The following is a 14,549-nucleotide window of genomic DNA, read 5'->3' on the forward strand; positions in this document are numbered from 1 at the left end:
CCCAACTTGAGTCAACTAGACACTGGGTCTTCTTCTTTGCAGCTCTTTTTCACTTGAATTCACTCCCTCTGCCACTCCACTAGGAACAGTCTTATAAAAATTTTAAATGCAACTTGAAAAACTGGCTCTTCCATTCAGCATTCAGTAATAATGGTTTGTTTATTTATTTATTTATTTGGTCCACTTGTATCCCACATTTTCCCAGCTTATGCGGGCTCAATGTGGCTAACAAAGTTACTAGAAAATTACATAATACAACAGGTTAAATTTGTTCCAGTAAAAAATCTTACAAATTAAGTACAGAGTAGCTAAAAGGAGAGAATACGGATGGGAATACAGGAGCAACAAAAGAGAAGCTGACAGAGGGTAAAGAGCGGGTAAACTAACCAAATGGGAAAAAAAGGGGGGTTAAACAGCATTGTTGACTTCGGGGTAGGCCTTATTAAACAAATAAGTTTTTAGTAATTTTTTTAAAAGTTTGATGATCCGATGTCTCTTTCAGGAGCCTCGGCAAAGCATTCCAGGTTCGCGGGCTGATGAACGAAAAGGAAGAAGCGAAAATTGTCTTGTATTTTAGATTTCTGCATGAAGGATAGTGCAGATTAAGATAAGTTCGAGATGACACCAAGGAATTTCTAGCAGGTAAATCAATCAAATCACACATGTAACCTGGTGCTTCGCCATAAATGATCTTGTGAGTTAAGGCACAGATCTTGAAATCAATAAGGTCCTTAATGGGAAGCCAGTGAAGTCTCACACGAAGAGGCTGCGCACTGTCGTAACGAGATTTACCAAAGAACAGTCTGGCTGCGGTGTTTTGAACCGTCTGGAGCTTCTTCAGAATATAGTGGGAACAACCAGCGAAACTTCCACTGCAGTAATCAATGTGGCTTAAGACCAAAAAATGAATCAGGGTTCGAAATATATCTTTTGGCAGGAGCTGTTTGATGCGTTTAAGCTTCCACAAAGATAAGAACATTTTCTTCGTAATCTGCTTAATGTGACTATCAAGCGACAGATGGCTGTCCAGCGTGACCCCAAGAATTTTCAAGCTGTTCGAGATTGTGAGGGTATTATCAGGAGTAACCAGAGCTTTGGGAATAGACTTGTTAACCCCTTTTCCCTAGTTTTCTCTTCCTGGTCAGTTTCTCCTTGATATCTTTTCTCTCAGTCGATTCCTTGCTGATTTATTTATGGGTTACTTATATCCCACATTTTCCCACTCATGCAGGCGCAATGTGGCTTACAGAGAATTAAATAGAAGTACAAAGTTAAAACTTAGGCAAGTATACAAGAAGCAAATAGGGGAGGAGAATCTAACAGCGTGAGCTAGGCAGGGTAAGGGATAGGGGATGCATCAATCAGCAGAGTAAGTTGGGGAGTAGGTCTTGGCAAAGAGGTATGTCTTTAACAACTTCTTGAAAAGGGCATGGTCCACTTGAGTTTTAAGGTGGCGAGGTAGTGCGTTCCAGTGCTTGGGACTCCAGTTTAGGTCTCCTTTCCCTCCACCCTTTCTCCCTGTTTACCCCTAGTGTTTTTATGTGTTTGCACAATAGTTTGTTCTCTTTCCTATTAAATATTGTAGTTCCTTTCTTCTATTTGATGTATTTTAGCCTGTGAACAGCCTGGATCTGCCAGTTTGGTAAGGCGGTATAGCAAGTTATAATAATAAATAACTACTAAATTTCTGCGTTGCTCATGCAACATGGGCACGGAGTTGGGTAGCAGACCTCTTTGGCTATTTCCTTTTTCCAGACCATAAAACTTTTCAATGAACCAATCCCTTAATATTACAAAGAACAAATATATATTCAGCCCAAACTTTCACATAAGGAGATAACAGCAAGTTAAACAAAGAACATGAATTCACATAAGACCAAATGTCCAACTGTGAATTTTCCTGCCTTTCAAGGACAGTGGAAAGGTGATACAGGAGGGCAGGTGTGTGCATACGCTGCTGAAGGTCACTGAGTGAGCGCTATATAAAGCAAGGAACAGAATATGCAGAACCTCTGTATGCAACCATTATAAGGAATGAACATGAACTTCCTGTGGGCTCTCGGTCTGGCCTATATTGGCATCGTGTATGGTCAGGGTAAGTATTGGATGGCATTTACTCTTACTGATCACTCTCAACGTCACATAGGGAGCAATTCTATAACTGCGCTCTTCTATCTAAATGGTGGGAGCCTATTTTATATAGGCCTTTTTGGCGCCCAGATTCTGATATAGAATACTAGCGTAACCCGGTATAGATGTGCCATACCATTTAAAGCACCCAGAGCTACACCAGCCATAGACCTGGCTTAACTGCAGACACCTAAATGCAGCAAGTGTGCATGCAACTTTCTGTAGTTTGTAAGTTGCGTGCATATGCGTCAGCCCTGCCCATGACCTCCCATGTGAACACCCTCTTGCATTTACAGAATAACGCTTGGGTGTTTTGCTACCACTTAGGTGCATAAGTGTACAATTCCAATTAAAGTGCTAGTTCTATATCCTTATGCACCAGTTCTATATCCTTATGTAAATATGAGCAACCTGTTATACCACTGCCCTTTTAGAACTTTCTCCTATTCATCTCATAGGGTTATATTCCAGAGGCTAAAATTAGTAAGGGATCACATAAGACACAGGGAGGGGAGAGGGGAGGGGGGGAAACACCAGCGCAGAAAAGGTGCAAGAGTCAACAGATACTGCTCTGCAGTTTTCAATACTTTAGATTTTTAAGAACCTCTGTTTCAACAGATTCTATTCTCAGTGAGCAAAGAAATACAGGCTAAATGTTTCTATGCTCGTCACAAGAGAAATGCTTTATAGAAGCTTGTCTTCAACATGCACTTGATCTTAGTAGCCTTGGGGATATAGCACTCTATTGATATATAATAGCAATGCATTAACATTGTTGCACTGTTGTTATCTAGACTGTGGAGTTCCTGCTATTCCACCTGTTGTGAGCAACCTGCAAAGGATCATCAATGGAGAAGAAGCAATTCCTGGCTCCTGGCCCTGGCAAGTGTCCCTACAGGTAATAATCCTCATCTTTGAGAAACTCATTTGGTTTATGATATAAATGTATGAGTACTATCTTTTTGGCAAGTTAATAGGACCTATGCAACATAAAATCAGCCCTTCTAGGTGCTTGAACTGAGAACATTTCATTCCCCGTTTATTTTTTTGATATACCAACCACCCATATTACTCTCACCACTTTTAATCCCGCTAATTATTTTGTATTAATACACATGGAACAATACAGTCAGCTCCAAAGGGACTAAACCTCAGGAAGCTGATTAAAAGTACCTGGCAGAAACCCAAATAGTACCAACATTCCATGCTACCAATCCTAGGGCAAGCAGTGGCTTCCCCTATCTCTCTCTATAGCAGACTATGGACTGTTCCTCCAGGGAGTTCAAACCTTTTTTAAATCCAGATACAGCAACTACTGTTACCACATCCTCTGCCAATGAGCTTCAGAGCTTAATTATTTGCTGAGTGAACAAATATTTATTCTTATTTGCTTTTAAAGTATTTCCATGAAACTTCGAGTCTCCGCTAGTCTTTGTACTTTTTCAAAAAGAGTGAAAAATTGATTCACTTTTACCAGTAATTGTATTTTTAATTTGATTAGAACGTGTTTGTTAGTGGAATGCATATATGCTAGAGCTGGTTTAAGACATGGCTGGGGCCCGTGAGGAAAACCTCACTCATTGGCCTTCAATCTCCAGCACTGGTTTGGGCCACCCTTGCCATCTGTGTATATTACAGATGCCACTGCCTGATTAAAATTAAATCTCCTTTTTCTAGTACTATGGCTCTCACTACTGTGGAGGATCAATCATCAATGAAAACTGGGTTATAACAGCTGCCCACTGTGATCCACGGTAAGAGAAAATGCTTATACTATCTGTGGGCCATCTCTGGCCCTTAGATTACTATTCTTCTGGTGTCATGTAACTGCTATCAATGAACAACTTGCAAAATGAAGTGATCCAATAGATTATTAGTAAACAAGTCAACTAATATAAATGTGACATTACTTCATATATGTTTTATGAATGTTAATATGCAACTTGCAAGTAGGGTAGGGTAGGAATGCAGCTGACAAGAAGCTACAGATCATATGGATTTTATCCTGCGGTACTAAGGAATTCCTGGTTCTTTGCAATAAAAGGCAGAATATTCTAGAAAACCTACAGTGAGCGAAATCTGCAGACTGTGATACTAGTTTCAAGGATAACAGCTCTAAGGGTCTCTGACACCAGAAGCAGCTTGTGATTTCCAGGATGTCAACTACATGTACAACACATAATTCCAACAAGTGAGGAAAGCATGCAATGCATGGCTAATGGCATTTCCTACACTAGTATTCTGCAAAAGGCGCTTTGCTCTGAGCACCCTTTACAGAATACTAGCTTAGCACGGATCTCACATCTAACTTTGGGTGAGGCACTTATGCCTGACAAAACCTGGTGTAGATGCTTGTGCCCAGCTAATGGAAGTTAGGCACATAAATGACATTTTATAACGGTGTGCCTAAATCCTGAGAATGCCCCTGACCTGCCCATGCCTGTTCCATGGCTATGACCCCGCTTCAGATGCACACTATGAATTTTATGCACGCTGTTATAGAATTGGGTGTAGCAGATCCATCTGTAACTCCCAATTACTACCAGTTAAGTGCTTGTTAAAACCAACTGATTTTTAACCCCTAATCAACTAATTAGTTTGTGCACAGTTCTATGATCCACACCCAACTTTGGGTGACCTATATAGAATCCAGAGGCTTGTGCCTGTCTGTGGTTATATATATTTCTTTTGTATGTGTGTGTATCTCTTATTTGTAGGTTGGTATGCCTGTACGTATTTGCATGCATGCAAGAGTGTTTGTGTGTCAGTGTATGTCTGTTTGTACATGTGTGCAAGTGTGTGAAATTATATCTGCGTTGGTTCTTTGGGTACATGTGGTCAGAACAGGAGATGAGGGGAAAATGTTTTGAAGTGTTATTTTGTAATTGCTATGTTACTATGAATCAGTATTTGGAGGTTTTCCAACCCTCCCCCACCAATATTTAGCCAGCAACAGTCATTGTTTTTAAAGACATTGACCACTGTTCACTGAATTTGACCCATACATTCAATGTCAGGCCTAATTTGTCCACTGATATTGAATATCTGGGTTTTGCGCAGCTGCCATACGTTATCTAGGTAATGGCCGATATTCAGAGCAGTACCTAGATAACAACCCAGATAAGGTTAGGACTGCCTTTTTGCTGTCCTAACTTTATTCAGGGGCTTACCCAGTTTGCAGATCAAAAATGGTCACTAAACAGGAAACTCCAGGCTTTCCATCCCTGGACCATCCTGGTACTAACTGGATAGTTAATTTAGTTTGAATTAGGAATACTGAGCTTTAGTAATTATTATTAACTGAATAGTGCCACAGTGGATCAAGCAGATATTTAGAGCAGAATCTGGTTAAGTGTCACTATCTGCTCTAAGGCCTACCCAGTTAAATTCTGCTGCAGGGCCGTGCCTAGGGTCTCTGGCGCCCCCCTGCAGACTATCAGTTGGTGCCCCCCCCCCCCGTGAAAATGATCACGCCCCCCCCCCCCCCCGTGAAAATGATCACGCCCCCCCCCCCCCCATGAAATGATCGCTCACCACTTGCCACACTGAAAGGAATTGTCAGCAATATTCTTAGAAACAAATTGCTATACATTGCAAAATAAGATAGCAGATGTAAATTCTCAAAGTGGACATATTCCAAACGCTAAAATGAAAATAAAATAATTTTTTTCTACCTTTGTTGTCTGGTGACTTTCTTTTTTCAATCATGCTGGTCCAGTATCTGATTCTGCTGCTATCTGTCCTCTTAACTCCATTTCCAGGGCTTCCTTTCCATTTATTTCTTTACTTTTCTCCTTTCTTCTTCATTTCTTGCTCTATATCCATTTCCAGCAATTTCTCCTCTCTCCCTGGGTCCTGCCCTCCCATCCATGTCCATTCTTGTCCCTCTCTGCCCTTCCCTCCTCCATCCATAGCCAGCAATCCTCCTCTCTCCCCTCCCCTCCATTTCCAGCAATTTGTCCTCTCCCTGGGCCCCCATGTCCATCCTTGTCCCTCTCTGCCCTTCCCTCCTCCATCCATAGCCAGCAATCCTTGCCTCTTCTCTCCCCTCCCCTCCATTTCCAGCAATTTGTCCTCTCCCTGGGCCCCCATGTCCATCCTTGTCCCTCTCTGCCCTTCCCTCCTCCATCCATAGCCAGCAATCCTCTCTCCCCTCCCCTTCCAGCAATTTGTCCTCTCCCTGGGCCCTGCCCTCCCATCCATGCCTCTCTGCCTTTCCCTCCGCACCCGGGGGACTTTAAATCTTTTACTTCCGGTCGCAGCAGCGTCAGTGAAAGCGGAGCGCTGACGACGTCTCCCTTCCCTTTGCGCTCTTGGTTCCCTCAGTGTCCGCCTTCTTCTGACGTCAGAAGAAGGCGGGACACTGAGGGAACCAACGAGTGCAAGGGAAGGGAGACGTCGGCAGCAGTGGCGTAGCTAGGGTAGTTGACACCCGGGGCCGGTCATTTTTTAACACCCCCCCCCCCCCCAAATCCAGTACTAGGCATACCGAGAATACAAAACACTCACGACCTATAGAGCAATTTTACCATGCCATAAGCAGTCGTTTCTACGAGTCACACAAGGAAAAGGAAAGCATCTTAAGCACTACAGTGAGCACTAGAACATCAATTCACCTATTGTAAAACGAAACCAGACAGAATAGTACAGATCGTCAATCCTGCACAGTCAATGCCAACTGAAAGCCATGTCTTTTTCACAAACACAGATACACCCTAATCCACTATAGAATAAGTAATCATAAACTTTCTATTTAGACAAAAATTAAACTGAACCCCTGATGCCAGACTCTGCATACAATGCAACACCACAGAAACAGAAAATGTCTCCTAGTACTGTGCAAAATATAAAGACAGCAGATGTAAATTTGAAAAAACTAACAAATACCAATCACCACTTTACAAATTAACAAATAGAAATAAAACAAATACAGAAAATAAAATAATACCATTTTATTGGACTAATACATTTAGCTTCCAGAGGCCAAAATCTCCTTCCTCAGGTCAATACAGTATAGTGCTGTTACAGTATCCTATCCTGATCTGAGGAAGGGGGTTTTGTTCTCTGAAAGTTAAGTCAAAATGTATTAAAATTAGTCCAATAAAAAGATTACCTTATTTACATGTTCTATTTATAAACATTTATTAACACAGCTAAAATACTATATCCTAAAGCAAAATAATAAAAATATATATTTACAGTTTGTTGTCTTTGGTTTCTGCTTTCCTCATCTTCTTTTCACCGTCTTCCTTCCATCCAGTATCTGTCTTCGCTCTCTCTCTGCCATCCAGTGTCTGCCCTCTCTAATGTTCCTTCCATCCACATCTGCCCTCTATTTCTGCCCCTTCCATCCACCATCTGCCCCAGTCTGCCATCTCTCTCTCCCCCTTCCATCCACCATCTGCCCTCTCTCTCTCCTTTCCCTCTAGCATTTGCCCTCTATCTCTGTCCCTTCCATCCACTGTCTGCTCTTTCACTCCCTTCTATCCACTGTCTGCCCTTTCTCTCTGCTCCTTCGATTCACCATTTGTCCTCTCTCTTTCCCCCTCCCATCCATTCAGGGTCTGCCCTCCCTCTCACTCCCCATTCCATCCAGGATCTATCCCCCCTCTCTCACTGCCCCCTCTTTTCGGCTCCCAGTTCCCACCTGCGGCTGCCCCTAGTTCCAGATCCATTGATTCTCCCATCCACCCCTGCCCCAGGCATGACCCCATTCTCCCTCCTGCTCACTTTTCAGACCCCAGTTCCAGCTCCATGCCCCTTCTCCCATCTGTCTCCCACCCAGTCCCTTCTGCCCATCCGAGTCCCCCTCACCCCATCTGTCTCCCACCCAGTCCCTTCTGCTATCCAAGTGCCCCCCACCCTCACCCCATCATCTGTCTCCCACCCAGTCCCTTCTGCCCGAGTCCCCCTCACCCCATCTGTCTCCCACCCAGTCCCTTCTGCTATCCAAGTGCCCCCCACCCTCACCCCATCTGTCTCCCACCCAGTCCCTTCTGCCCATCCGAGTCCCCCTCACCCCATCTGGCTCCCACCCAGTCCCTTCTGCTATCCAAGTGCCCCCCACCCTCACCCCATCTGTCTCCCACCCAGTCCCTTCTGCCCATCCGAGTCCCCCTCACCCCATCTGTCTCCCACCCAGTCCCTTCTGCTATCCAAGTGCCTCCCACCCTCATCCCATCTGTCTCCCACCCAGTCCCTTCTGCTATCCGAGTCCCCCCCACCTTCACCCCATCTGTCCCCCACCCTCACCCTGCCTTGTCTTCTCCCTGCCACCCGGTCTTTAAAAAGAAATTGCCGACACGATAGCGAGCGCAGCACCTCGTGTGCAAGTAAAAGAAGCGAATCCGATCATCTCATTGGGCCTTCCTTCTCTGTCCCGCCCTAGAGGAAATAGGAAGTTGCATCAGAGGAGGGCGGGACAGTGAGGGAAGGCCCAATGAGATGATCGGATCCGCTTCTTTTACTTGCACACGAGGTGCTGCGCTCGCTATCGCGTCGGCAATTTATTTTTAAAGGGCTGGTGCGGGGGGGGGGGGTGCCAGGATGAAGAGCAGCGGGAGCGGCGGCACCCCCCTTTCTGGTGACACCCGGGGCGGGGCGGACCGCCCCCACCGCCCCGCCCTTGCTACGCCACTGGTCGGCAGCGCTTTTACTGATGCTGCTGCGACCAAAAGATTTAAAGGCCTCGGCGGCGCGGGGCGAGGGTAAGCACCGCGGTGGCGCCCTCCAGAGGTGGGCGCCCCCCTGCGGTGTTTACCTCGCTTACCGCATCGGCACGGCCCTGTCCTGCTGAATCTCTCTCAACAACTTAATTTCTATATATAAGGCTCATCACATCCCTTTCTGTGAGTGAAGCAGCCTTCCCAGCGTTTCTCTGACAGCTGAATCCTACCCATAGTCTCCTCTGACTAGCATTAGTTACCCTGAAAAAGGCAGGGAAGGCTCACTCTTATGAGGGAGGACTGGAGATATGCAGATAGAGATTTTAAACTCTGAAAAACGTTCAGATATGTTGGCCATCTTCTAGCTACTTCTAGACATGAATATAGTCTTGTAAAAAGCCAGACAACTGCCCAGTCTAACTTCTTCAGTGCTGAGCACATCTGACAGGGCTCTCCTAAACTTAGGGCAAGATGCACTAAAAAATCATTAAAGCCCTTCCCTTACCGATTCCCTTAGCAAATCGGTAAGGAACGGGCATGCATCAAGGAATAGGAATGCAAATGAGCTGCTTGTTGTAGTTCACTTGCATTCTCTATTCCATCGTTAAACAGTCAGCCAGTCGGCCGGTAGAGCAAGCGCAGAGCAGCCAAGCGTTATGCTGGCTGCTCTGTGCATGCCAAGGATGTCCTTTATGGACGTCCTTCACTATATATAAAAAAAGACAAGTTGTGCCTATGGACGTCCTTTATGGACGTCCTTTGCCCCCCCTCCGAGATTGCCACCGCTATCCCTTGCATTGAAATGACAGCTTCCCGCAGCCCCGGCCTCCCCGCCATCCTCCGCACCCTCGAGGCACCGCCCACGCACGCCGCCCCCCCCTAAAGTCGTCACCGCTGCGGCTCCCCCCTCCACCCGCCCCCCCCCCCCTCCGTCTGCCACCGGGCCGGGCCCTCACACCTCCATGTGAAGGTGCTGTGATAGGCAAGGACGTCCCTGACGAGCACTTGGGACACGCAGCTTGTTCTTTTTTTTCTTTTTTTTTTTTGCATGGGTGTTAGGCGCTTTTCCCACTGGTCTCCATGGGTCCGTTCAGAGCAGCTCCAGCCTAACGAGAGGTGCAGACCTCACATTAGGTTTTCCACGGTAAGGGGAATCGGTAAACGTTAGTGCATCTCATTATAATAAAATTGCAACGGTAGTGCAGCTCATTATAATCATCTGCATTCCGTTTTCATTAGCTGCTACCATGATAGGAAAATGGCCTTTAGTGCATGCCAGGGTTTACTACTTGCTTGTTAATGGCTCGTTAAGTTTAGTGCATCTGGCCTTAGACCCTAGGTATGTTCCTAGTTTGCTAATGCCTTGATCTAGCTCAGACACCCCAAAAAATAAGGAAAAATCCCCTACGAAGAAGCAAAAGCAACTATAGTAGGGAAGGAATAAAGGCCAACCAAACAGAACAAATATCCACAGGTTGATTATAGAAAAGTTTTTATTGAGAAACCAGACTTGACACGGTCCATGTTTCAGCAATACAGTTGCCTGCTTCAGGAAAAACACACGCATAAATATATAATTACAAAAATGTAAAATAAAACGTAAAATAAAACAAGTATTAAATATATAAAACTATTGGATAATATAGAAAAATATAGAAAAACCACGTAAATATGTATATTTTGTGAACGGACGTAAAAAAAACTGTTCACCATGAGAAATAGATGAATGAGAGCCAAAGCTACCAAAACTGTAATAGTGTATAGGATCGGTGCTGGGGCCAATTCTGTTCAATATATTTGTGAGCGATATTGCCGAAGGTTTATAAGGTCTGTCTTTTTGCGGATGATACCAAGATTTGTAATAGAGTGGACACTCCAGAGGGAGTGGAAAACATGAAAAAGAAACTGCAGATTTTAGAAGACTTGTCTAATGTTTGGCAATTAAAATTCAAATGCAAAGAAGTGCAAAGTGATGCACTTAGAGGGTAGAAATCCAAGGGAGACGAAAGCGTTAGGTTGTGAGAGGCGACAAAACAGTGTGACAAAGCGGTGGCCGTAGCCAAAAGGATGCTAGGCTATATAGAGTGAGGTGTAACCAGCAGGAGGTATTGATGCCCCTGTACAAGTCATTGGTGAGGCCCCACCTAGAGTACTGTGTTCAGTTTTAGAGGCTGTATCTTGCTAAAGATGTAAAAAGACTTGAAGAAGTCCAGAGAAAGGCAACAAGAATGATATGGGGCTTGCTCCAAAGGACATATGAGAAGAGATTGGATGACCTGAATATACCCTAGAGGAGAGGAGGGACAGGGGAGATATGATACAGATATTTAAATACTTGAAAGGTATTAATATAGAAACAAATACAGTATTTTCCAGAGAAGGGAAAGTGGTAAAACTAGAGGACATGAATTGAGGTTGTGGAGTGGTAGACTTAGGAGTAAAGTCAGAAAATTCTTTTTCCTGAAGAGGGTGGTTGATGTCTGGAATGCCCTCTCGAGGGAGGTGGTGGAATTCAAAAAGGCATGGGATGAACACATAGGATCTCTAATTAGAAAATTAATGAAATAAAAAACCAAAAAAGGCTGCATATGTGTTTGCATTTCAAGTGGTGCTTAGATGGTGCCTCTGGCTGCATCAACTAAGACCAGTGCTGGGCTGGTTTGTATGGTCTGAGCCCCGCATATAACAATCCGGTTTAGGATGGGCTGGAGAGAGCTTTGATGGACACTCCAGTAATTTGGAATGTGAGGACAGTGCTGGTCAGACTTTTATGGTCTTTGTCCCGCTAATGACAAGGCAGAATCGGATAGGCTGGAGTGGGTTTTGAAAGCAACTCCAGTAGTTGGAACACAAGGACAGAGCTGGGCGGACTTCTATGGTCTATGTCCCAGAAACACCAAAGAAAGACCATGCAGGTCTTTATCTGCCACCACTTACTATGTTACCATGCAACTGCACTAGCAGAAAGTGGATTGTTCTGTCGGATAAAAAGTTCCATCAAATCATGCCAGTTTGCAATATTGCTGACGTCTTCTGACTGCGTCTGCAGGTTATGATCAAGGGAATCTCTAAAACACTTGACTTCCATATAGCCAAGAGTACTTTATCATTATTATTGTCATTATCATCAGCATTGGTAGTGCTGTCTAATTCATCACTTGCATCTTCATCATTATCATACTGTCCTATTACAAAGAAGGTTTTCACAAAGTTGGAATCATCTGTTCTAACAATTTTTCATCTGATGGCAAACTCTGTTTGAATATCTTTGAGAACTGATGTGAGAACATCAAATGTGTGGGAACTCTTCAGTCTTAAGGCCAGACAAGCAGACTTCCTCCCTAAAGACTTATCAATCCAGTGGACAGCTACCCCAATGTAAAATTTCCCATGGGATGTCGTGCAGTCTGTTGTGGTACAGAGAGATGTATGTTCACCAAGAATTGGAACCAGCTTCAGCTTCATCTCCACTTTAAAGTGACCCAGTTCATCACTGTTCTGTTTGACTGGAGACTAGTAACCAGTTCAACAAACATAGGCAACTCCACTGTTCTTATAGGTTACATTCACTGAACAGCAAAATTTAAGATGAGAGGATCCACTGTTTGAGTGACAAGGTTTGCAATAGCAAAATCCTGTTCCTAGTTTTGCTGTTTCATTTGGTTTACTAAGGAATCATCATTTAGATCTGGGTGTCGTCATCGATAACACACTGAAACCTTCTGCTCAGTGTGCTGCTGCGGCTAGGAAAGCGAATAGAATGTTGGGTATTATTAGGAAAGGTATGGAAAACAGGTGTGAGGATGTTATAATGCCGTTGTATCGCTCCATGGTGCAACTGCACCTTGAGTATTGTGTTCAATTCTGGTCGCCGCATCTCAAGAAAGATATAGTAGAATTGGAAAAGGTGCAGCGAAGGGCGACTAAAATGATAGCGGGGATGGGACGACTTCCCTATGAAGAAAGACTAAGGAGGCTAGGGCTATTCAGCTTGGAGAAGAGACGGCTGAGGGGAGACATGATAGAGGTATATAAAATAATGAGTGGAGTGGAACAGGTGGATGTGAAGCGTCTGTTCACGCTTTCCAAAAATACTAGGACCAGGGGGCATGTGATTAAACTACAGTGTAGTAAATTTAAAACAAATTGGAGAAAATTTTTCTTCACCCAACGTGTAATTAAACTCTGGAATTCATTGCCGGAAAATGTGGTGAAGGCGGTTAGCTTAGCAGAGTTTAAAAAGGGGTTGGACGGTTTCCTAAAGGACAAGTCCATAAACCGCTACTAAACGGACTTGGAAAAATCCAAAATCCCAGGAATAACATGTATAGAATGTTTGTACATTTGGGAAGCTTGCCAGGTGCCCTTGGCCTGGATTGGCTGCTGTCGTGGACAAGATGCTGGGCTCGATGGACCCTTGGTCTTTTTCCAGTATGGCATTACTTATGTACTTATGTACATCTCCTTTCTGATTTACTTTTTACTTTTAACTGCAAGCATCAGATGTAACTAAGTAAAAGTAGTAAAAATTGGTGAAATTATTACTTCGGTAAAAGTAACAAATGTTATCCTGTAATTCTTTACAAGTAAAAGGAACAAAACTTTTACTTAAGTACAGTAAATAGTTACATTTACAACACTGCCAATCCCAGGGCAAGCAGTGGCTTCCCCATGTCTGTCTCAATAGCAGAATATGGACTTTTCCAAAACTGTTTTTTTTAAACCCAGACACACTAACTGCTGTTACTACATTCTCTGGTAGCTTTGAACTTTCTGCCACAGCCTAAAGCATTAACAGATAGCACTGCTTAGCCTTTTCAAATAAAGAAATACAGAGCTGATTAGTCAAAGGAAGCTTCAGTTTAGAGTTTTCAGTGTGCAGCACAGCTTAGCCTTTTCAAATACAGCTCTGTATTCCTTTATTTGAAAAAGCTAAACTATGCTGCAAACTACAGTTAAAACTCTAAACTGGGGTTTCCTGTGACTATCAGTTTTGCTGTACACTCATGCTATGGTAAACTCTAGAATAATCCCTTAACTGCTAGCCTATGGGACTGTAATACTACTACTACTTACTTCTAAAGCGCTACTAGATGTACGCAGTGCTGTACACTTAGAGACTTTAAATGCTGAACAACCAAAGAAATCCTTATTCCTTAAACTGTCTTTGCTAAATGGGTAACTTAAAAATAAAGACACTGAGATTACCTTTTTAACTCTATCTTTCCACAAGTTTAAAAGCAATTTCCCAGCAAATAACTTACCAATGAAGTTCTGTCCTGCTCTGGAAATCCTCACAGCACCTGTCTTTCATCTCCTCTTTGGCAAAACATGGAGGACCTCTGCCTCCATCACCATCCTCTGTTTTCTGACTGTTGAACTTTCACAGTAAAATCCACCTACTGACTCAAAATACCTCAGGTCCTAAATCAAGTAGAGCCACCATGCCAGTAGGAAACAGTGCTAGAATCTGGAAACTCCTCATTTTCAATGGTATGGTAACCACTGAATAACTTAGAAATTTGACTGTATCCATCCAACACTTTGCCCGAATAAATTAAAAGCCAAGCCCCACACTACTTACAGCATTGTTTGCTCTGTTGCAGGCCAGACCTTGAATTTGTTGTCATTGGAGAGCATGACAGAATTTCAAACGAGGAACAGCTGCAGACCATCGCCATGGCTAAGGTGAGTCACATGGACATGTCCATCACGTCATCTCCGATAAAACTCAGCATAGCCCTTCAGGGCTTT

At 43.8% G+C, this 14,549-nt stretch overlaps 1 protein-coding gene across 1 annotated transcript in view; it reads left to right on the top strand.

Moving 5' to 3' along the window:
• The first annotated feature begins 2,020 nt into the window (after positions 1 to 2,020).
• LOC115471220 (chymotrypsinogen A-like) overlaps positions 2,021 to 14,549 on the top strand; it is a 35,977-nt gene continuing 23,448 nt past the window's right edge. Inside the window, exons 1-4 of the mRNA XM_030204925.1 lie at positions 2,021 to 2,095; positions 2,925 to 3,028; positions 3,808 to 3,884; positions 14,402 to 14,483. Coding sequence (XP_030060785.1) covers positions 2,035 to 2,095; positions 2,925 to 3,028; positions 3,808 to 3,884; positions 14,402 to 14,483 — 324 coding nt within the window. The 5' untranslated portion in view covers positions 2,021 to 2,034. The remainder of the gene's footprint in view (positions 2,096 to 2,924; positions 3,029 to 3,807; positions 3,885 to 14,401; positions 14,484 to 14,549) is intronic.

This window comes from Microcaecilia unicolor, chromosome 5 (genome assembly GCF_901765095.1).
Source record: "Microcaecilia unicolor chromosome 5, aMicUni1.1, whole genome shotgun sequence".
Classification (NCBI taxonomy): Eukaryota; Metazoa; Chordata; class Amphibia; order Gymnophiona; family Siphonopidae; genus Microcaecilia; species Microcaecilia unicolor.